Genomic DNA, 24,732 nt, shown 5'->3' on the forward strand with positions numbered 1-24,732 from the left:
GCTTCATGTGCTGTGACTTAGAAGTGAGGAAGATGGGGTGGAGAAAGTAAAAGACACGGAAGTGTACTCTACGGACAGAGCATAAAGAACCGTAGTATAGAGGCTGCTGGAGAAACGCTTTCCCAGCAGCTAGGGCTGAAGTTTTTGGTATTGTTTTGCTATATTTGTTTTTTCTTTAGTTTTTAAGCCACCAGTTCTCAGGGTTTGAAGCATAGATATGAGAGTAAACCAGTGAGAGAGACAGATGAAAAAACCTGTGGGGAAGATTGATAATGCTGCCTTGACGTAAAAAAATCTCTTGTCAAGAGGTAAAGCTTGAACACAGTTAAAACACTGACTAATTAAGCTGTTTCATGTGAGCAAAAGAGCACCTAAAAACTAAATATGTTAATGTTTCTCAGTTCTAGAAACTAGAAGAATAAGTCACATGTAAGTCTGAAGAAGCTAGTCTGAAAATATCTGTACAAAAATATAAAAATCTATAAATTTGTTTTTTGTTTTAAGCTTGTGTTGATCTCTGAAAATATTACATGCACAATAATACATCAATTGGAAAAGTGACAACTAAAGAATTAGATATTTTTAGCTTTTTCTTTCTTTACATATATACATAATACGATAAAAATAATCTGTATTTTGGTTGTTTGGTGGAAGTATACTACAATAAGCTAAATAAACTTTAATTTTCAAAGTCTAAAGCTATTTTACAATAGCTTACTAAAATGAAATATATTAACATTTTCTACAATAAGTGCAGAAATAAAAGACTTACAGACATCTACATGGCCACCAACTTATCTACTATGGAAGCGAACTTGAGGAACAGCAAAATAATATTTGTATGTATGGATGCTCCTTCTGTAGATAATTGGACCCAAACAGAAATAAAATTCACAGTTCAGTAAGATCCCTAACCCTGACCTTTTAGGTTTTTTTTATCCTTTTTTTTTTCATACATTCATACAGTATCATGTAAGCTGTGCAAAACTTTACTTAGACTGGCAGTTTGCCGTATCAGTTGCATTTGTCTTTGGTACAAAAAAATAAAACAATCGCAATAATGTGCAAGTATTTGTCTTCTTCCGGTCAAGTACCGAAATAGGAGTTTTCTAGAACCATCTTTTTTTTGTTTGTTTTTGTTTTTGTTTTTTTTTTATACAATACACAGACTCTGTGGCATATATCTACATTTCAACATAGTCCTATATACATTCAAAAAATTTGAAAAAGAGTTGGAACAAAAAATGTTTAAACCCCATAATTTTTCCATCTGTATATCTTGTTTTTCTTCATTAGGGTTTTCATCATACAAAATATTACCAGTTTTATAGTTTCCCCAAAATACAAGGCACAAAGAATATGCTTTTTTTCTTACTTGCACAGACATTTATATATATATATATATCTATATATATTTATATTTATATATATCATATTGAGCTTTGAAAATGAACATCTAATATGGCACACAGGCATGAACGTTGGGTGTGCCATGTACAGGTGAGATTAATGGTTGTGGAAAATTAGAGAACAGAAGCAGTAATTCTAAAACAATCTAAACTGTTAAAAAAAATGCTTCCTCAATTTTTTTGTGTGGTTCAGAGCATAAACCTGCCACAATTCTTGGCATTTTCTAACACAGTGACTTGCCCAAAACATTATAGTTTAATACATTTTTTTTTTTTTTTTTGCAAACTGGGTCTAAACATTTACTTTTCAATCCTCATGCCAGTAGCAGTTTTCACCATGGTTTATGCTCTGAAAATGTAATGATCAAGTATTTTGGATCATGCTTCACTTATGCTATTTAGTTTTTAAAACAATGTAACCTAATTGTTAAATGTTTACATAATGCTAACTGACATGCAAAACAGAATGAAAATTTACAACGGCTAACATGACCAAAACAGTCATTTCTGACCAGTGTTCCAATGAAGGTGATTACACTTTTGATGTTGGTATCCTTAGTCCTACAAGGCCTCCAGTGGGATTCCCTTCTGCGGTCTTCTCTAACACCTGGTTAACAAATTCAGAGGTTTGCCCAGCGACTGGGAGACCTGAAGAGAAGAATAAAAGGCACACTTAGACACAGATCCAGAGAAGGCACCTAGGGAAGGGAAGAGGTGGGAATAGCTGAGGGTCAGCTGGGGCCCTCAGCTTGATGCAGGTCCCAAGTGAGCCCTCAGCTGCTTGTTGCCTGAAGCCCAGAAAATCATTCCACATATCCAATCCTGGAACCCACAATTTTAGGATTGGGAGAGTCAAATGAAGTGTGATGTGCAGCACCCGTGGAGTGGGGAAGTCGCAGGAGCCTACATTGCACCCAGAGACTCAAGACAATGCTTCTGAAGAACGCCCACTGTGCTTCCCGCCGTTCGCTGCTCTGACCTCACGGGGTGCCACAGGGTGTGCAGCAGGCTGGGGGAGGTTACTCATATAATGGGAAACAGACCTCAAGGATGTTTTCAGCCCTCTGTACAATCAATGTAAAGTATGCTCCCTTCATTGTAAGAAGCCAAATAAACAAGAAAGTTAAATGAGGGAGGAAAAGTGGAAGTGGGGGCAGCATACATGTTGACCTGCTTATCTTCCTCATCAAAACATATTTACAATTAGTAAGTCAAATTACACAGGTGCATAGATATTTTTAAGGTTTCAACAGAACAAAAATGTGAAATATTTATTTAATCATTGCCCATAGAAGAAGTCAAAAGATATTGTAGAAAATATTGACACCATCTTAATTATGTATCAGGTTTAGCATGGTTAACCATAGGACGAATTAATATTATGTGCCTCTTGGCTGATCGATGAGAGGAACACATGGTGTATTCTTGTCAACATGTTGAACTGCATTTACTCGTGAGAAAACAGAGAAATTCAAATATTGAGACATTTAGAACCTGAACATTCCACCAAAATGCCTGGCAGACAGATGTAGTTTAAAGGAGATGAAAGAAACGTAACTAAATGCAATGAATGATGCTCAGCTGGATCACAAACACACAAAGGCTACAAGGATATTACTAAGACAACTAGGGGAACTTCAACGAGGATTCCACATGTTAGATTTTACACCAGTGTGGAAGCACTTGGATGGAAAGGAGATACAAAGTGATTCAGAAGGACTGTTAACCCAAGGGCAAGCCAAGGGACACTGCACACACACCTACAATAAAGCTGCATTCCTGGGTGTGTCACCACACAGAAGAGAGCAAAGGGCGGAAGCTGTCAACAAAGTAAACGGAGACACTTTGTGATGATGAAGACTGTAACCCATAAGGAAGATATTGTAGTAAAGAATTCTAACATTCTAGCATTCCAAACAAAACATAGAAACAAGGCAATACCCCTGGAACCCCTGCCGGAGAGCCCCACTCCGCCTTACCCTGAGGACAGATCCCCCACCCAGGCTGCTGGTCTAGATCTTAGTTTTGGTGTCCCCCTGTGCCCACAGAGTCAAAGGGCATCCAAGGTGCAGAGGTCACCAGGGCGACAGTGTCAGGAGGCAGTTCTCATCAGGAGGCTAGGCCTCTGCCTGCACCCTGTCCTATCGATTCTCTTCATGTTCACCAAACACCACAACAGGGCTACCCAATCTCCAACTGCAAACTTCAAAACCTTCAGCCAAAACACACCTTTTTCTTCACAAGTAGCTTCCATCTGACATTTATTACAAAAAAAAAATTTTACTAATGCAACCACCAAAAAAAAAAAAAAAACTAATTAAGAAGATGTAGTCAAAATATCTCTAGCTAGAAGAGCAGACAGTGCATCTTTTCAAATGTCCACATAAGCATTTCAAGTTGTAATCGTGTGACGTGGTAACTTGAATGGCTATTCCTGTATCTGCAAGTGCCAACATTTCAAGCGGGCACAGATTCATGTTGTAATTGTTCCACTTCCCATCCAGCTTCCTGCTTGTGGCCTGGGAAAGCAGTGGAGGATGGCCCAAAGCCTGGGGACCCTGCATTCACGTGGGAAATCTGGAAGAGCTTCCGGCTCCTGGCTTCAGATCAGCTCAGCTCTGGCCATTCTCGACTGCTTTCCCAGGCCACAAGCAGGGAGCTGGATGGGAAGTGGGGCTGCCGGGATTAGAACCTGCGCCCATATGGGATCCCGGCGCGTTCAAGGTGAGGACTTGTAGCCGCTAGGCCATGCCGCTAGGCCCTAAAAATCTTTTTAATAACTAATAACTAAAGAAATGAGAAGATGGGCCGGCACTGTCGCACAGTACATAAAGCTATCACCTGCAGCACTGGCATCCCTATGTACACAGGTTCAAGTCCCAGCTATTCCTGATCCAGCTTCCTGCTAATATACTTGGGAAAGCAGAAGATGGCTCAAGTGCTTGGGCTCTTGACCCATGTGGGAGACCTGGAACAAACTCCTGATTCCTGGCTCTGGACCAACCTCACTCAAGCCATTGAGGACTTTTAGGGAAGTGGACTAGCAGATGGAAGACCTCTCTTTCTGTCTCTCCCTCTTCCTGTAACTCTGCCTTTCAGAAAAAAAATAAAGAGGAGAGGGAAGAGGAGGGGGGAGGGGAAGGCAGAGAAGAGAAGGGGCGAGGAGAGGATGGTAAATTCAAGAAATGATTGTTTGGCAGGAGGAGGGGAGGTGGGAGAAGTCAAGTAACTTCTAATCAATTCAAGAAATAAGAACAAGGACGGGCATTGTAGTTCACGCAGGTTAAGCCACCTTAACTTGCAGTGTAGGCACCTGTATCAGAGTGCCCGCTGGAGTCCTGACACCTCCCTTTCAGATCCTGGAAAAGCAGGAGGAGATGGCCCAGGTACTCGGCCGGTATACCCCATGCTCAGCCCCAAGCACTAAGGCTATTCTGCAAAGTGAACCAACAGACACAAGAGCTCTTCCTCTCTGTTTCTCCTTCTCTGGCATTCTGTTTTTCAAATTAAAAAACAAAACAAAACACACACACACACACACATGACGGCACAAAGTAAAAAAGGAAAATGCAGTCCTAACCACAAACAGGACATAAAAAGAGAGGACATAAAAAGCCTAAGACAACTTTACTCAATTTTAATAAACCTGAAGCATGAAAGAATTGAATCATTTTCTAATACTATATGAATTATAAAAACTAAGAAGTGGTTACAATTTGACAGTTATATATGAGAGACAGAGAAGGTTTCCAAAGAGCTAATCACAAAAGAGTACACTATACCAGTTAGTTTCAAAGAGTAGTCTATTAAATTATTCATAAAAATATTTAAGGTGGCACAGAGAGAAGTTCTGGGAAGACAACTGTATGGCAGTATGGATTTTCAATCTCCATTCCTCCCCTGTAAAAACAGGATAACTAACTGGTAAAACCATGGGAAACAGTCACTAGTAACACGGCATTGCAATGAATGCCAACATCCAATCACCATGCCCTGAATGAGTGCTGATGGAGAGGGAGTGGACAGGCAGCTTTGGACCTGAGAACAGAAGAAGCTGGGAACAGCCAGGGGGTTGCTCACAGACCGCATGGAAGCCAACCTGAGAAGTGCAGCCCAAACTGTTGAGAGCCTCCAGCCAACCCAAGAGCAAGTACAAGGTGTGTGTGTAGTAAGGCCAAAGTGTCCAGTGTAGCCTCGGGGAAGTTAGAAAATGAATCACACTGGGCCCTCTTGTAGGACAAGAACCAATACTGATAAAAAATCTCCAAAGTTTGGACTAAAATCTACTAATACAAAAACAAAAGATTTAGAAAAGAGAAGGGGGTAGTGAGCAGAGAACAGGAGGCGAGAGAGAGGCAGCAGATAAAACAAGGAAAAGGGAAAACAGTAAAAAATTTCAAAAAGTACTTTGTTGGGACGTGTTGGAGTGTGATGTGTCAGGCAGCCACTTGCAGAAGCTGACTGGAGACACAATATCCTCCTCTTCAGCTCCAGCTGTCTGCAAATGTGCCTGGGAAGGCAGCATACAATGACTGGGGAAGAGGCTGCAATCGGAGTGGCTGAGTCTCTGCCATTCACGGGGACAGCCGCTTGGGAAGTGAACCGGCAGATTCAAGTCTGCGCTCTTTCTGTGTCTGTCTCTCCATCACTCTGCTTTTCAAACATTATCATTTTAAAGCAGCTGCATGCTTCTTTTGTTTTGAATATTTATTTGTTTGAAAGGCAGAATGATAGTGAGAAAGAGTTCATTTTCCAAATACCCATTAGGGCCAGGACTGGGCCTGGTAGAAGCCAGGAGCCTGGAACTCCATCTGTGCCTCCCATAAGCATGGCAGGGGCCCAGGTACTTAGGCCATCTTCCGCAGCTTTCCCATGTCCATTAGCAGGGAGCTGGAAGTGGAACAGTGGGGACTCAAACCATAGGGGATTACCAACAATGCAGGCAGCAGCCCCAGGCAGCCACATTTTTAATATTGAAAAAGAAATAAAAAATAATGTAAACCAAATTTTAAACCAAAATATTATTTAAAGTGAAGAAACGCTAATTTTATATATAAATGAGCAACACAGATGTGTCGAGGTCAAAAGTTACCAAACAGTTATTCTTAGGAAAATTATAAAAATGAAAGCATACCTAAAAACAAAACCCTAAGACCAATGAAAAACCTACAGTACTTCAAGATGAACTAAAGACATTAAGGAAAATGCTGTAAGACATGGAATAACAGTCAGAAATTGAAAAACTCATAGGTAAGGTGACAGAACTCAGAAAATAATTAGATAAAAAAGGAAAAATAATTTCTAAAATTAAAACAAAAAAGTAATCACAGAAAAGAGTTATTTTAAGAGAAAGGGAAGGTGAAAGGAAAAAAATTAAAATACTGAAGAGACAAAAAGATTCAGGAATGGACCACACCATGGTATAGTAGAATGCACCTCTGTCTGTAGTGCTAGCATTCCATATGGGTACTGGTTCAAGGCCCAGCAGCTCCATTTTGACCCAGCTCCATGCTAACACACCTCTGAAAGCTGCAGCAGATGATCCACGTTCTCAAACTCCTGAGAGACCTGGAAGAAGTTCCTGGCTCCTTCAGACCAGCGCAGCTTCAGCCGCTGCAGCCATTTGGGGAGAACAAGCAGTGTCTAGAAACTTGCTTTCTCTTCTCTCTTTGTAACTTTGCCTTTCAGGTAAATTAATGATTCTTATATACACATATATACAGAGGGAGAGAAGAAAAAATGACAAATACTGCCAACACACAAAGAGTCAGCAGAGTCCTGGTGAAGAAAAGATCTCAAGGGAGTGATTAAATACTCAATTAAAAAGATCAGAATGGGGCAGGTCCCAGGCCGGATCCGTCTCCATGCTTGGAGCCCTGATTCCAGCCACCGTGAACATGCGGTGAGCTGTCCCCGGGCCTGCCCGAGCTCCAGAGGCTGCTCCCTTCCTGCTGAGTACACTGAGAGGGGAAATCTGGAGAACAGGGTGGGTCCGGGCCTGAACCGCTGCCAACATTGTGCAATGGATGGGACTGGAAAGGGCAACCTTGGGGTCTGGGGGTTAAAATTTCTAGCAGCCTGTTGGCTGCTGGCAGGTTCCAGGCCAGATCCGTCTCCATGTTCAGAGCCCTGATTCCAGCCACTGCGTACAAGCAGTGAGCTGTCCCTGGGAAGCCAGTGCACCATTTGGCACCAGGCTCTGCCTGCTGGCCACCCGACTGCGAGCTCTGGGGTTTTGGAGCTATGAATTGCTGCCTAGGCACCTCCATGTTCAGCCCACTGTGCTTCTGGGTTGTGAATCAATCCTGAAGACCCCCAAGGACAGAGTAACTTTTCCTTTGAAGGTAAGCGAGAGTACTTAGACCGGTAGTTTGGAGAACAGGGACCAGATGATCTTCATGGGTCAGACTGATTCACCAGACTCCTTTGAGCCCTGTGTAGAATTTGTTATCACTGAACAATGCTGACCACCTAACACCAGTCCATGCAAAAGCTAAGGCTCGGGGCTTGTCTAGCAGGACCAGATCCTAGTACCTGACAGAATGATGGATCAGGAGATAGGTAACATTAGGCAGGGCCAGGACATTAACCAGCACACCAGAGAACCATTTCCAGGCGTAGATTCTGTGGGGGATGTGTGGACCAAACCCTATGGAAATACAAGTCCCACTGGTTAGCTCAAGAGTTGGGGTGATGATGGACTAAGCTAGGTATGATCAAGGAGCCTACCATCACTCATAGGTAAAGGAACCAACAACATTCTGGACAAGTCAAGGCAGCAGCACTCAAATGTGCATCCTAAAGCAGGGTGTGGGGTGGGCCGGGCTGCAACGTTCACCAACTCATACAAGGCCAAAATGGAAGGCCAGACTATGCCAGGCACTGGCCTAATACCCACTGGCATGAATGAGATTTGGGTCTGGGAGTGGGTCAAGCGGAGGAACTTGGGAAACTCCCTAGTTGGTCACAACTCTCACTGATGATCAAATGGTCCAGGCCTGGGGTCAGACAAGCTGGGCAAAGTAGCTCCAATGGCTGGCTAACATGTGGGTTGGTAATGGAAGGCAGCAGACTGGGCAGGGCCGAGCAAACCTTAGCTCACAAGCAAGAACAGAAATCAGGCTGGAGCACAGGTCATGCCGAGCTGGGCTCTTACACCTACTGGTCTGCATGAGCCAGGGATGCCAGGACACAGCATCAAAGGCAAAGGTCAAAACAGGTGAGGGGTTATGCCAAGTTGGGTCAGAGCAATCACTGGCACGTGCGCAATCTATGGCTGGGAACAGGCCTGGTTGGAGAGCTAAAAGGACACCCTAACTGGGTTGTGGTTAGGGCAGGGGCTGGTGAGTGCAGGGGCTGGAGTGGGGGCTGCATTCTGGTCTGGATGTGGCTTTAGTCTCCCTTGGTGTGAGTGTGAACTGGGGCTGGACGCACCAAGCCGAGCTAGACTCCAGCACCATCTGGTGCTCTGGAAGACCAGGGTAGGTGTAGGATGGATTAGACTGGGTCTCTGCCCCTACTGAGTCATGTGTGAGCTGTGTTTGGGTATGGACGAGCCTTGGCTGGGCTGAAACATCCAACAATAAGAACCAGAATAGGGTGAAGACCAGTCAAGAAAGGCCACTATTCCTGCTAGGACAGGAGGTGGACTGAGTAGGGCTGGCCCATGGACCCACTGGTATGTGCAAGATCTGCCACAGGGAGAGGTTCTGATGAAGGAGCTTGGGAAACTCCTCTGTCAGGACACAGTCCCTGCAGGAGAGTGCAAGAACCATGATAGGGAACAGCCCAGATGAGGCCAGAGAAAGGTGCCCAGATGAGGCCAGAGAAAGGTGCCCAGATGAGGCCAGAGAAAGGTACCCACTGGCATACATTTGGCATAGGTCGGGGGTGGACCAGACTGAACCAATTCACATCACTTCCTGGCGAATCTGAACACCAGAACAGAGTGCGGGTTGGGACAGGTTTGGTCCCAATACATACCAGTACACATTACATCTGGGACATGTGGCCAGCTGGGCTGGGCTAGGCTGTAACCCTCACCAGCAGGAATGGGTCAAAAATTGTACAAGTGGTAAAAATACCTTTTAAGTGCAAAGGGAGCATGCACTCTTATGCACATATATACAGGACCTTTTAATGAAAAGAGAGAAGACAGAAATAATTTTTTTCCTGTAATAAATATTAAAGTCATTCTTCCTCCCAGCAAAGACCGAAAATGCTTTCTAAAAAACAAAGATCATAATTCTTTGACATAATACATACAACATTCAAAGAACATATTAAAGGGCAGTTGCTTGACCTAACAGTTAGCATACTACTAGGATGCCCATAGCTCATACAAAAGTGCCAGCTTTGAATCCCAATTCTTGATTCCAGTTCCCTGCTGAAGATCACCCTGTGAGGCACTGAAGTCGCTTCCCACATGGAAGAGACGTGCACTTGTTTCCTGGCTTCTGACTCCCACCTGGCACAGGCCCAGTTGCAGGCATTTCGGGAGTGAACCAGTGGACGGGGTATGCTCTCTCTTTGCCTTCCAATGGAAATAAATTCTAAAAATTAAACTTAAAAATTCCATTCAAATAGTATCAATCTGTCTGCAGAGAAAAGCTTCTTGTGTGCTAGAATTACCTACACAAAAGTAGAAATCAGTTTGTGGCAGTCTAGGAAAAGATCAGTATTTAGGATCTACTTGTCACCCTATGGTTGTTTTCAATATAAACAGGGCTTTGTACAAGGTAAACATTTGGGTGGTTTCCAAGGACCATCCTCTGCTAGGACAGTCTTAGCACGGCACTGACTGGTCAGGTGGTTTGCTGCTAGGGTAGCTGAGCTGCCACTCTGATCCTCTCTACCTGGTACAATCCATTCAGGAATGGGAAACCGGGTAGCCGACTCAGAATCCTGTGAAACGTGTTAGTGAGTACCACAAACAAGTAAGATTCTCCACCAAAGTATAAACCCCAAGCCTGACAGCTCAGGGGCTTCCCTTGTTTCTCTCAAGGAAACTCAATTTGTTCCACATTTGTCTTTCCTAAGTAGTTCAGCAATTAAGTCTAAATTATGAACTGTAGGAAGCAGGAGTACACGTTTACAAACACAGAGTTCAAAAGATAAATTACTCTAGGGAGCCTTAACTACACTGACAGCACTTGCGATTTTCCCCAAACTAAAAGGACTTGGTTTCAATATGAATCATGTATTTTACTACTAATGATGAATTTACCCAAATTCTTACCCAGAGTATCTTTTATGAGGAGTTCAAGCTTCTGCCCCATGTTGGGGCCTCTCTCCTCTCTCGGATTCTGTACCCGATTTACAATCTCTTGCTTGATGGAGTTTATTACAAACAATAAATTATCTATAGAAGAGAAAAGAAAAACATTTGGACTAGGTCAATAACACAGAAGAACTTGCTTTTCATTATGCAGTAATAGATATTATTTAAAATGGAAAATACATAAGAAAACATTAAGCAATGATGACTATGTAAGTCTTTCTAGCTAAAGAGACGAACATCAGATGATGTGCTGCTTTTGGTAACACCTGGAAGCTTGACGCCAACGTCCTCAATCCTATAAGCAACTGGACTAATTTATTTTCCTAACTTTAGACCTATCATAATGACTTTCATATTAAATAATGCAAATGTTTACTGAATAAATCAAATCAAGTTCTTCAGAGATAAAAAGCTTTATAAACAAGGTCTCCTTCAAGAAACTTAAAAGAAAAGTTAAACAAAAGTGGAAGGAAGAAAAAATAATATAGAGCAAAAATCAATGAACAAACAGCACACACACACACACACACACACACACACACACACACACCATAGAATAACAAGGCCAAAGGCCCGTTCTTGAAAAGAGCAAAACTGGCAACTCCACCTGCGTACTCAGCCAGACCAATCCTAAAACAGAAAACACCAGTCACCCACATCCATCATCGCTTCAGAATCGGTAAACACTACGGACTTGAATAAAGTGAAACAAATTTCTAGAAAATGCTATGAACTTGACTAAGGACATATCTCTAGAAAATGTATCTTAACAAAATCAACACATGAAGAAATGGAAAATCTGAATGGTTTATTTATAGTATAAGAATGGAAAACCAAAAAATAGTGCCAAAAGAAAAATTAGAATTTTAATAGTGAATTCTACCAAATATTCAATGAAGAAATGAATCTCATTAAACTTTCTCAAGACAGAGACAGGGAGAAAGATCATGGCCTAATTCATTCTATGAAACCATGCATAAAGAAAACCACAGACCATCATCTCTCTCAATTACAGATTTGCTATTCTTCAACTACTGAAAATATTGAAAAAAAAAAGAGGCTATCTAAACTGAGTAGAAAAGAAAAATGAACAAATAACAGAAAGGAAACAATTTAAAAGCACATGCGGGGGGGGCAACACAATGGTTCCATTGGCTAATCCTCGCCCTGCAAGTGCCAGCATCCCATATGGACGCCAGGTCATGTCCCAGCTACTCCACTTCCCTTCCAGCTCCCTACTTGTGCTCTGGGAAAGCAGTAGAGGATGGCCCAAAGCCTTGGGACCCTGCACCCATGTACAAGACCCAGAAGAAGCTCCTGGCTCCTGATGGGCTCAGCTCCTGCTACTGCAGCCATCTGGGGAGTGAACCAGCAGATGGAAGATATTTGTCTCTCCTTGTCTCTATAAATCTATCTTTCCAACAAAAATAAATAAATGTTTAAGATAAAATTATATGCAGGGCCAATATTTCATTAAACAAGGAAAGTACAGCTACCTCCACAGAATACATGAAACAAGAAACTTACGCTTCTGGTCCATGAATAACTGAGACTGAACACTTTTGTTTAAACACAAATAATGACATTTACATGAAGCCTAAACTCGAACAAGGAGGTTCCCCTAAATATGTCAAGTCAAAAAACTTAATAAAATAAAAAATAAAACAGCAGAATTGCTCCTCTCAAATCTTGGCAGTAGCCATGCAAGTACAAGTGGGGGTGGAGAAGGAAGCACTGCCTGCCGTAAAACTTTGGCTTTGGAAACAGAAGCATCTAGCTCACAAGATTTTAACTTCAGGCCAGGAGCAATGGATTAGTGGCTAAATCTTCACCTTGAACCACTGAGATCCTGTATCGGTACTGGTTCATTCCTGGCTGCTCCACTTCCCATCCAGCCCCCTGCTTGTGGCCTGGGAAAGCAGTGGAGGACGGCCCAAAGCCTTGGGACCCTGCACCCGTGTAGGAGACCCGGAAGAGGCTCCTGGCTCCTCCTGGCTTTGGATTGGCTCAGCTCTGACCACAGTGGCCATTTGGGGAGTGAACCAGAGGATGGAAGATTATTCTCTCTGTATCTCCTTCTCTCTGTAAATCTGCCTTGCCAATAAGATGAATAAGTCTTTAAAAAGATTTTAATTCCTTTATAAAATTATAGTAATTGGGCCCGGCGGTGGGGCCTAGCAGCTAAAGTCCTCGCCTTGAACGCCCCGGGATCCCATATGGGTGCCAGTTCTAATCCCGGCAGCTCCACTTCCCGTCCGGCTCCCTGCTTGTGGCCTGGGAAAGCAGTCGAGGACGGCCCCAATGCATTGGGACCCTGCACCCGCGTGGGAGACCTGGAAGAGGCTCCTGGTTCCTGGCTTCGGATCGGCGCGCACCGGCCCATTGCGGCTCACTTGGGGAATGAATCATCGGACGGAAGATCTTCCTCTCTGTCTCTCCTCCTCTCTGTATATCTGACTTTGTAATAAAAATAAATCTTTAAAAAAAAAAACAAATTATAGTAATCATAGATGATGTTCCTTTCAATGACCTCACTTTTCAAGATACAAACTTGAAAAGTCTTTGCTCTTAAGTCCCAAATATTTTCCAAATGTCTTTGATTTTTGAATCACAAATTCTATATAGAAACCAATAGGTTAGCATACAGATAATAGTAAGTGTTCCACAAAGCAGTAGTAGACTAACTTTCAGATAATCAGGAAGAACAAGGGTACAACTCACAGAACTCAAGGTCAAATGCTTCAACAGGGAGCAGGCAGTGGAACTTAGCAATTGACTCAGCAGCCAAAACACCCACATCCTCTATCAGCAAGTGCTTGCTACCAAGCCAGACCCTGGGAGGCAGCAAGTGATATTTCAAATAGTTGGATCCCTGCCACCCACGTGGGAGACCGGGTTTGAGCTTCTAGTTCCAGCCAAGTCCTGGTGGTTGTGGGTATTCAGAAAGCGAACCAATACATGGGAGTTCTCTTTCTGTGTCTTAATTTCTTCAAGAAATTCTTCAGTGTTCCTCTCAGCTGCCTCCTTTGCCAAGAGCAAGTCAAACTTCTAACAGCTTACTTTTTAATCTCAGAAACATTCTGGTGAGAATGGTAAGCCAAGCAGGACGGATGTCTTTTCCAACACCAAGAGGAGCCGACCGTGGGAAAAACTGTTGTGTTTGATGATCCTACTGTGAACAACACAGTCCTCTTTGTGGAACACAAAACACATGCACTCCAAATAATGTACTGCAGATGAAACTGATCTCTAAATGAGAAGACTAAGGGTGGGATACTGAGTTCAGAAATCTGCAGCGTATAATAAAAGAAGAGGAAATGCACAGGAAAAAATTATGAAATGCTTCAAAAGCAAACAAGAATAATGGGAAATTAGAGAATACTTCCATTTAACAAACCAACTTTTTTTTTAAACCTAATTCATTTACCTTAGTTAAAGCTTCTCAATGGCCATTAAGAAATAAAAACATCAGTTCTTTTCACAATTTGTAAACTTCACAGCTAATAATTTTCTCTGATCTTGCACAAACGGAAATAAGATAACAAAGATGAAAGATTAAATGGCACAAAGTTTACTGAATGCTAAACTTAGGAAAACCTGTAGAAACAAACTGTAAATGATCATTCTGCACACAGTCCCACTTTCAGACACAACGTACCCAAGTGCCACACGGCGACGACCACAGTTAGAGAGGCAGAAGGACACGCTGTCATGACATCAGACTTACACTGAGCCAGGGAGAGCAGAGGGAGTGGTTCTTGAGAGCCATGTTTCCCAATCCCCTGCTCTGCTTACCATGAAAGGGCTTCAGGTGTAAGATAAAGATCTCAGCCTGGACTGGGCTCCTCCCACGAGCAGCCTGCTCCTTTTACTTACTCCAGGATGCCTTAGAGAAGATGATTTTTTACAGGTGCAATGACATGAGAGATCGGGAAGCACTCTGGTTGAGACCAAAACCAATGCTTCCCAAATACGCCAGACAGTTATATTAAAATAATCTAAGCAAGTGAAATCTACTTGCGGATTACAACTCAGAAAGCTGGAGAAGCCTAAGAATCTGTATTTTAAAAAACACTCGGACATTCCAACAAGCAATTAGAGTGGGGGAAAAAGATATCTAAGCTATTCACACCAGGGTTAAGATACCACTACTTAACTCACGGCAAACTATCCAGTCAGTCAACAAAACTGGCTAGTCAAGTCCCAAGAGGATCAGCTCACTGACACAGAGGTGAGCTCTGCCTTTCAGAGGTCACTCACACTAAAGCAGGACAAGAGTGAACACAGTGGGGAGGGAAGGGGGCTGGTTGTGGCCCCAGGGATGAAGCCATCATCTGTGTCACCAGCACCCTACATCAGAATGCCGCTTCCAACCCAGCTCCCTGCCCATGTGCCTGAAAGCAGTGCAGATGACACAAGTGCCTGAGCCCCTAGGAGACCTGATCGACATTCCTGGATCTTTGTTTCAGACTGGTCCTGGCTGATGTGACCATTAGGGCAGCAACTCAGCAGATGGAATACCATCCTCTTTTTCTGTCACTCTGTATTTCAAATATGCAAAATAACTAAAAAGAAAAAAAAAGAATGAACGGACATGAACATGTGGCTAACTAAATGGATGACTAAAAATAAGACTAGCAAGGGCCAGCCCCGAGGCTTAACAAGCTAATCTTCCACCTGTGGCAACAGCATCCCATATAGGTACAGATTCCTGTCACAGCTGTTATACCTCCCGTCCAGCTCCCTGCTTATGGCCTGAGAAAGCAGTACAGGATGGCCCAAAGCCTTGGGACTCTGCACCCATGGGGGAACTTAAAAGGAAGCTCCTGGCTTCTGGCTTCAGATCAGCTCAGCTCTGGCTCTTGCAGCCATTAGGGGGAGAGAATCCACAGATGGAAGATCTTTCTCTATTTCTCTTCTCTCTGTAAATCTGCCTTCCAAATAAAAATAAATATTAAAAAAAAGACTTGCTTGGGAAAAAAAAAGATTAGCCAAAAGCTGGGCACAATGCAGGGGAAACAAATAATAAAACCAGAGGAAAAGAAGAGTGGTCAGCAAAGCTAACAGGAGTGAATAAAATTCTAAAAAGTTTGTTTACCGTATTCTGTGTTGAGGCCCCATAATTTCACCTTATTAGCTTCATATTGGGCTTTTTTCTTTAACCGACAAGCTCTGTAAAAGAAAGTGATTAGTTTATTTTCGAGTGGTATTCAAGATATACATCTTGCTGCTGTGAAACATTTTATAATAGCAATCAATAACCTTTGCCTATTGATGTTTACTTAGCAAAGAATTAAGTTACCAAAAAAAACCCCATAACACAATAATGTACCCATATTGACATTTAAAACTTTAGTAAACATTCGAAATTAAAGCTAGCATACGTGGGTTAAAAAAGTAATAAGTAAAAACTAGTAATATCAAGTATTGTAGAAGACATGAAGTCAATAAAATCTTCAAAGGCTGCTAGTGGGAATGTAAAGTAGTACATACAGCTATTCCAAAAAACAGTTTGACAGTTTCCTACGAAGTTAAAAATATACACCTAGGTGTTTATACAAGAAACATGAACCTATGCTCACCCACACACCCACACAAAACTGTAAGTGAATGTTCACCATGTCCTTACTCAAAAACTGCCAAAAACCAGAAGCAATCCAAATGCTCTTTACCTGGCCAACGGATAAACCACAGGACAGCCTCACAAAGGACTACTCAGCAATAAGAAGAAGCAAACAATTTCATGCAATAACAAGCATGAATGCATTAAGTGCAAGCTATACTCAAAATGCTACATATAGTATATTTCACTCATATTCTGGAAGAGGAAAAATGATAAGGACAAAAAACAGCACTGTCAGGGGCGAGGGTGAGGAAAGGGGTTTACTTTTACAACCTTTTAAGATGCTCCAAAAAATACAAAAGGATCTTTCTAAGCTGATGAAAATATTCAAAACATTAATTATAATGACAGCTACTGACTAGATATGTTGGTCACAAAACATAAGACAATTCATAAAATAACTCACAAAAGTGCACATTAAAAGGGATGAATTTTACTACTAGCAAATTATATTTCAATAAATCATTTTTAAAAAGCCAACGAAAGCAGTCTTTTCCACTGGCATACCATAGTATGTACTTGAATCCATTCCTTTCCTCTCTCTTAAAAGCTTCTTCTAGCAGAATATAAACATCACTTTTCACTTTGAAAAGATAAATTTATAATTTCCTTATAGTAATTATAAAAAAAATCTGATTTCTGAGTAACAGTTGGAGGTCACCTTTTCTATAAAAATAAAAGTTAGTTGGCATCTAACCCCCCCATCGCCTTGGTGCCTGGGAGCGCAGGGTGGCGGAGTTTACCTGGAGGCCAGCTTGTTCTTCTCCTTCCTCGACCTTGGGCGGGCTGTCAAGGGCAGCTCACTGACCGGGGTCAGGTCGCTGATGACCTGGTTTAGTTTGCGCAGCTCACTGCCTATCTGCAGCAGCTTTTTAGGGTTGGGAGTCAGGTCTTCCACGTCAGTTCGCCGGGACTTCTTTACTGCATATTTTCCTATTGGCAGTTGAAAGAAGTTTCAGTTAGGTCATTTTAATGACAGACATTTTCTCCCACACCCATATTTTATATAAAACTCTTCCTCATGTTGCAGCTGTTAAAAAATGATTCCAATCTTTTCCATGTGTTTACCTATCCCTAGGTTTCTAGCCCTAGTCTGAAAAATTTCTAAGTACTTGCATAGTAGTGCTAAGTATCTCAAATCCTAGGACTGGCATAGTTCAACATCGCACAAAAATCAGAAATAGAATATAAAATATGATCAGAAGAGTCTGGGAGTTTACTCTAATCGAGATGTTTAAATGCAAGTACTAAAAACATACAAACCAAGATATTTAAACGCTGGCACTGAAAACATATAAACTTGTCTGTTGAACTCAAACACCAACAAGTGGGTTCAGTGTTGTGGTACTGTGGGTAAAGCTATCACCTGCAATGCCAGCATCTCAAATGGGCCAGGTGCCCCACTTCCACTCCAGCTCCATGAAAATGGCCCAGGAAAAGCAGCAAAGACAGCCCACATGGGAGACAAGAAAGAAGCTCTTGGCTCCTGCCTTTGGCCTGGCCCAGCCCTGGCTGTTGTGCCCACCTGGAGAGGAACCAGCCAATGGAAGATCTTTCTCTGTCTCTCTGTGTAACTCTTCCAAATAAATAACACAAATCTTAAGTCAGAAAAAGAAATCCAACAAGAAAGGATCAAACTGCTTGAAATTTTTTTGGAAATGATGAAAAATAACATTATAGAAAACTCAGGAAGTCTTGCCCTAAAACTCCAGGCAAAAGGGATGGCTCTGCCCTCCACACTTCTTCAGCACACTAGTTCCCATAGCACACATCACATCCAACCTAGAGTTATCTACTGGATTTACACTTTCATCTCTGGTTTAAATAAATTAGCTAAAGCAAAATTTTGGGAGACATTATAGCACAGTATTGGATACCAATAGAAAGAAAAACATGAGGCATAATTATAATTCAAATACAAGTCCTTCCCTTAAAAATGCTTAGTAATTTAAATGTGTAGCATGGGTAAATATTAAAAGCTGTTTATCAAACTTTAAAAACTGTTTATCAAACTTACTAGTACTTCTTCTTTCCATATCTTTTTAGGTAAAATCTTTGGATTAATGTAAAAATAACATTCATGTAAAAGAAAATCTACTAATCACAGTTCTCAGGTTCTCAATTTAAAATCTGATGTACCTGGGGAAACCATTTCAACTGGCAGTTAACATGCGTCTATCCACACTGGAGTGTCTGGGTTAAAGACTCAGCTGCAACTCCTGACTAGCTTCCTGCTAATGCACACCCCAGGAGGCAGGAGTGATGGTTCAGGCAGATGAGCTCCTCCCAACCAAGTGGAGAGCTAGATTGTGACTCCTGGTTTCAACCTACCTCTCTCTCTCTCTCTGAAAAATAAAGTGATTGACCTAAAAGTATAAACTTCTTTTTTTATCCAATTTTTACTTTTCAAGTCTTCCCCTCCTTTGTTCCACAACTGTTCTTTTATTTCCTTTCCTCTTCTTCCCAATACCATTTTTAATGCAATCTTTTCATTGACATTTAGATCTGAGGATTGGATATAAACCGGAAAAAAAAAAACACTTGAGCCCATTTGCTTTCTCCCCAACCCTTCAGGTTAAAATAACTATGGCAGATCATGAATAGCAACCTGCTTGTCATTTCCTGGATGAACGGGTAGGGTAACAAGGGACTGGAAGTGACACAGAGTTTACACAGTTCCCCCCTCTTCTTATCTGATGGCTCTCAACACTGGTAAAGGCTACTTGTAAGTAAAGAACATTCATTTGCTAGAACAGGTTGAGTAACTGTGTACACTAAGTGCTATGACGCAGTATCTCTATTTAAAGCAAAACTAAATATTTGACTACAACCCTCTCTTACCATGATGTAAGCCATTTTTCTGATACATGTTGCTTGGCAAGGTATCTCGGTTCCATTCAGATGGTCTCAGAATCCTCTCCTGCTGTGACGGTGTAAGCTGTTCACTATACTCCCAGAAGTATCTTCTTTTACCTCTCTTCCGAGAGGATATTGAAGTCATCTCCTTAAGGTCTTCTACAGAATCATTTTCAAAGCCTTAAAAAAAAAATTCCCCAATTTTTTAAGCTCCATAAATTTTATTTACCTACAGTATTTTCCATGATATGGTTTTGCGGAGAAACACAATGATCCTTCTAGCTATAATTCACAAATTTCAGCTGAAGACACCTTTGGCATATGAAAGATAATAAAAAGGGCTATAAAAAGATACATAAATCTAATCCACAAAACAGGGATTAATAAACATATATAACTATACTATCCATTGTTGAGTATCTTCTCACAGTGTTGAGAAAACAATTAAGCATAGCCGCAAAGTGTCAAAATACCTTTATATAATGACACTAGGTACTACTATGCTGTGACTTTTAAATACCTTTCCTCTAATATTTCTGTATCTGAAAATTGTGTTTCCAGTACAATGTCCTACTGAAGTAAGGCAGACCTGTTTTCTCTTCATCTCTTACCAACTGCTTTTGGAAAAGTAAAAAGATAACAGGTCTCACAAAGTTTATGAAGTAGAGATTACTTCTGTATTCTAGCTAATGTTTTACTGGAGGCAATTCAATGTAATTCCTCTTTAGGAATTTCTAATTCTGAGCTGCTGCAACTGTTTATCAGACCCAATTCAAGATGACCTATAAAGTTAAAATCCTCTCATAGAATTGCCACCTTATACATACCCCTCACCTCTGATGCTAGGCACACAGGGAAGTGGGGATGTACGGCGCACGGGATGTCCACAATCCCAAACCTAACACAGGTAGGAAGTGTCGGAGCACTGACTGGGTCCAGCAAATGACACCTGCGCTCACTTGGGGAGTGAATAATCAGACGGAAGATCTTCCTCTCTGTCTCTGCTCCTCTCTGTACATCTACCTTTCCAATAAAAAGAAATAAATCTTAAAAAAAAAAAGAAAGAAATGGATGAGGCAGGGCCAGCGCGATGGCTCATTTGTCTAATCCTCCCCATTCAAACACCAGAATCCCATGTGGGCATTGGTTCCTGTCCTGGCTGCTCCACTTCCCATCCAACTCCCTGCTTATAGCCTGGGAAAGCAGTAGAGGATGACCCAAAGCCTTGGGGTCCTGCACCCACATGGGAGACTTGGAAAGAAGTTCATGGCTCCTGGTTCTGAATCAGCTCAGCTCCAGCCGTTGCAGCCACTTAGGGAGTGAACCAACAAATGGAAGATCTTTCTTTCTGTCTCCTCTCTGTAAATCTGCCTTTCCAGAAAGAAACAGAAATCTGCCTAAACAGAAAGAAAATGAGGTGGGGGGAGAAGAGGGGGAAGGGAAAGTAAGCGATTAGGCCATGAAGGTGGGGTCTTCATGATGGCATTTGTAGCTTTCTAAGAAAAGGAAGAGAGATGCAAGCTAGCAGACTGCTCTGGGTCATGTGATGATGCAGCCAGAAATCTCATCAGGTGCTGAATAAAGCGAGACCTCTAGGACTTTCCAGAACTGCAAACTAGTATTCTTCACAGATTACCCAGCCAGGAATCTTACTACAGCAACAAAAACAGATGAAGATACTTTGTGAAAACAACTTCAACAAACACAACTTAAAAAAAAAAAAAAAAGAATCTGGAGAGAATGATTTCTGAGAAACTATCGTAAGAACAAACTTTCCTAGCATTGCTGGCATCAACAACAGTGCGTAATTGCTCAGGCAATACTTTAAGACAATATGGCAAGCAGTGTGAGTTAACCTCCAGTTCTTAAAAAAAGCTGCACAGGGGACTAGCATTGTGGCATACCAGGTTAAGCCACCTCCTGCAGTACCAGCATGTCCTGTGAGTGCTAGTTTCAGTCCCAGTTGTCAACCCTGCTAATAATGTACCTGGGAAAGCAGCAGAGGGTAATCCAAGTGCTTGGTCCCCTTCCATTCACATGGGGCGCCCCAGAGAAGCTCCTGGCACCTGGCTTTGGTCCAGCCCAGACTTAAGCATTACAGCCATTCGGGGCGTGACCCAGAGGATAGATCTCTCTTCCTCTGTCTCCTTATTCTCTCTCTGTAACCCTGTCTTTCAAGGAAATAAAATATATACTTTTAAAATGCACAGATGTTGAAATACACAATCATTTCTAGAAAGTTGATTTTTCTAAAACTATGTGACTGTCGTGTTCGTGCTTTATTTTAAAATAAAGGTCTTTACCTTGCTCTAGTTATCAGCCCAGCTTTGAGAAAGTACAAGGCTACAACTGCCATATTTTTTTTTAAGAAGACCCTTGCTTTTTATGATTTACTTATTTTTACTTGAAAGAGAGAAAGAGAGAAAGAGAGTGGAGAGAGATTTTCCATCTGCTGGTTCACACCCCAAATGGGCACAATTACCAGAGTTGGGCCAGTCCAAAGCCACAAGCCAGGAGCTTCCCTCAGGTCTCCCATTTGGTACAGGCCTAGCTGCTCTGCTTTTGATCCAGCTCCTCACTAATATGCCTGGGAAAGCAGAGGAGGAAGGTTCAACGAGTAGGGCCTTTGCATTCATGTGGGAGACACAGGAGGAGTTCCAGGCATCTGGCTCTGGCTTGGGCAAAGTGTGGGAGTTAGATCCAGGACTCAGTTAAGCTCCAAGCAGTCTTCTCACTTACACTGTGCCTGGTTAATTCAACATCCGCATGGCTGTACTTCCCATACTTCAGGCTGCCTGTTAAGTTTGAGTCATGAACCTTTTATTTATAGTCATTTTGTTTATTCACACACTGTTCAGTCTATTTTCAAAAATGTATGCACTGTGGCATAGTGGCTAAAGCCTCTGCCTGTGGCACCAGCATCCCATATAGGCACAGGTTTGAGTCCCAACTGCTCCACTTCCAATCTAGTTTCCTGCTATTGTGCTTGAGCCCGTGCACCCACATGGGAGACCTGGAGGAAGCTTCTGGTTCCTGGCTTAAGACCAACCTAGTCCCAATCACTGTGGCCATTTGGCAAGTGAACCATCAGCTGGATCTCTCTCTCTCTGTCCCACCCTCTCTTAAACTCTGCTTCCCAAAGAAATAAACCTTAAGCAATGCTTAAGGGCCAACAGTTTTCTGACATGTAACATTTTCTAACAGCACACACCCTATATTCAGCATCACATATGCACAGTGGATTTGTTGCCTAAACTATCCACCTCTCAACATGGAGACTAATCATGACCAAGTAAAATACAGAAAACTCCCACTCCCACACCACTAGTCTAGCATGTGAGGTCACTTAATATTCCTGAGAGTATATTCTGAGTAACACTATCACACCAAGATACAGTGAATGCTACGGCTAATTAAAACGTTCACTTTGAATCCCTCCTGTCAAATCAACATATTAAAAGAATGTGGGAGGTTCGCAGAAACAGAAGAACGATAAACGTCCTTCGGGACCAGGGAGGAGAGCTTTCTCTGGTCCGAGCCTGGCTCCACCTCTGGACCCCCGCCCTCTCTCGCGATGACCATCGGGATCGCTCCGAAAACCTCTCATAGCAAACAAACAATCATACAAACTAAAAAAACCTAAAATAAATAGACAAACAACAAAAAGTAGAGCCTGGAATCTGACAGGAAAGAGCTGGTGTGGATTGGCTCATGCCTCGCTGGGTGGGACACAAAGATTAGTCACTCCTCACCATGGTGTTGGGGATTTCCCTGCATACCCCCCCCAAAAACAAACAAACAAAAAAATGTTCAGCACCTTAACTGTCGACAAACGACTTGTTAAAGTTACAAGCCGGTCTAGATTACCCTAAAATCTGCCAAGATCAGCAAAATTATACTTCAACACAACAAATGGCTAAATACTAAAATGAAATAGACACGAGACAGCTGAATGGTACCTTATAGCCATTTTAAGGTATATAGCAGTCGGTTCTATATATAAAACTAAAACTGAAATGTCAATGAGCTAATCATAGGTTGTGGTTAAGAACTTGCTTTCTTTTTTTTGTTTTTGTAACACACTGGTTACTCACAACCATGTCAATTCCATAATGTTGCAAATTGCTGTTGATGTTATGTCGGGACTCTTGGTTGAATGGGATGATATTCTGCCAGCTCTAACAACGAACCAGAAATGGTCTCCCCAAGAGACTGTTCAACCCATCTGGACAATAAATAGCTGGACTTTATACTTGGTATATGTTTGCAAGGAAAGAATCTTGATTGAATTGGAACTGTAATACTGCATCAAGGTGGAGGAAGCCATCAGGGGGGAGGGGCGTGTGGGGGGGGATTCCCAGAGCCTATGAAACTGTAGCATAACGCAAAAAAAAAAAAAAAAAAAGAATGTGGGAAATCAAAAAGGAAACTCCACTCAACATTATGTCATATGAATTGAGAATCATGTCTGTTTCATTCATCTTTCCATAGCCAAAACTCAATATAAACTACTTGACACAAAGCAGACACATTTTTTTAGCAAATCAATAATTTTTTAAAAATTTTTTTTATTTTTTATTACAAAGTCAGATATACAGAGAGGAGGAAAGACAGAGAGGAAGATCTTCAGTCCAATGATTCACTCCCCAAGTGACCACAACAGCCGGTGCTGCACCCATCCGAAGCCAGGAACCAGGAACCTCTTCCAGGTCTCCCATGCGGGTGCAGGGTCCCATGGCTTTGGGCCGTCCTCGTCTGCTTTCCCAGGCCACAAGCAGGGAGTTGGATGGGAAGTGGAACTGCCGGGATCCCAGGGCGTTCAAGGTGAGGACTTTAGCTGCTAGGCCACGCCGCTGGGCCCGCAAATCAATAATTGTAATGCAACACTTCCCATGGAGCCTTTTCTCTTTTCTTTTTGTTGAAAGCTAACATACTGATCTCATTATCCAACAGAAATTTTTTAAAAAGCTACCTTTATTGTAAGTCTAAAATTCCAATCATGTCTCTCTGATTCGTGCAGGGATTGCCATTAAGCAAGTAAAGTCAACCGTGAAAATGTCCAGTGGGATGTACAATGAAAAATGTCTCTGAAGGCCCAATTCTTACTCTTAGAACCATGTAATTCCACGACCCCAAACAGTTATATCCTGTCCACAGAATAGGCTCTATTAAAACCTTGGAGTCAGTCCAGAACAAGGACTGAAACTCCATTTTGCACCTTTCTTGGAACTTCGGAGGCTCAAGAACTGCTGTAGTCATCGGCCAAGAAACAGCACTAAGGGAGCCCGTCATCACAATAGGGCCTTTGTCAGCTGTCTGCCACAAACTAAACCAACCAACTCCCTCTAAAGCTAGCACCTTGCCAAAACCACAACCATCCTTACTTTTCTCATTTGAAGAATTTCTTCCTGTTTCTCACAAAGAATCCACTTCTACATCCCTGAAGTTATTTCCTTAACTCCTTCTTTACAAAAAAAGGGGAGATTTCATTAGCAAATGTCCATAAAGCCTGAATGATAGCCAGTCCCAGCCCTAGCTATTCCATTCCTGACCCAGCTCCCTGC

General features: G+C 42.1%; 1 protein-coding gene across 1 annotated transcript in view; it reads right to left on the reverse strand.

Moving 5' to 3' along the window:
- Positions 1-1,763: 1,763 nt before the first annotated feature.
- CREBRF (CREB3 regulatory factor) overlaps positions 1,764-24,732 on the reverse strand; it is a 32,265-nt gene continuing 9,296 nt past the window's right edge. The window contains exons 4-8 of the mRNA XM_004587418.3: positions 19,154-19,348; positions 17,056-17,245; positions 15,788-15,861; positions 10,648-10,770; positions 1,764-2,057 (exon numbers count right to left, since the gene is read on the reverse strand). Of these exons, the coding sequence (XP_004587475.1) occupies positions 1,942-2,057; positions 10,648-10,770; positions 15,788-15,861; positions 17,056-17,245; positions 19,154-19,348 (698 nt within the window). The 3' untranslated portion in view covers positions 1,764-1,941. The remainder of the gene's footprint in view (positions 2,058-10,647; positions 10,771-15,787; positions 15,862-17,055; positions 17,246-19,153; positions 19,349-24,732) is intronic.

The sequence above is a fragment of the Ochotona princeps genome, chromosome 19, assembly GCF_030435755.1.
Source record: "Ochotona princeps isolate mOchPri1 chromosome 19, mOchPri1.hap1, whole genome shotgun sequence".
Taxonomy (NCBI): Eukaryota; Metazoa; Chordata; class Mammalia; order Lagomorpha; family Ochotonidae; genus Ochotona; species Ochotona princeps.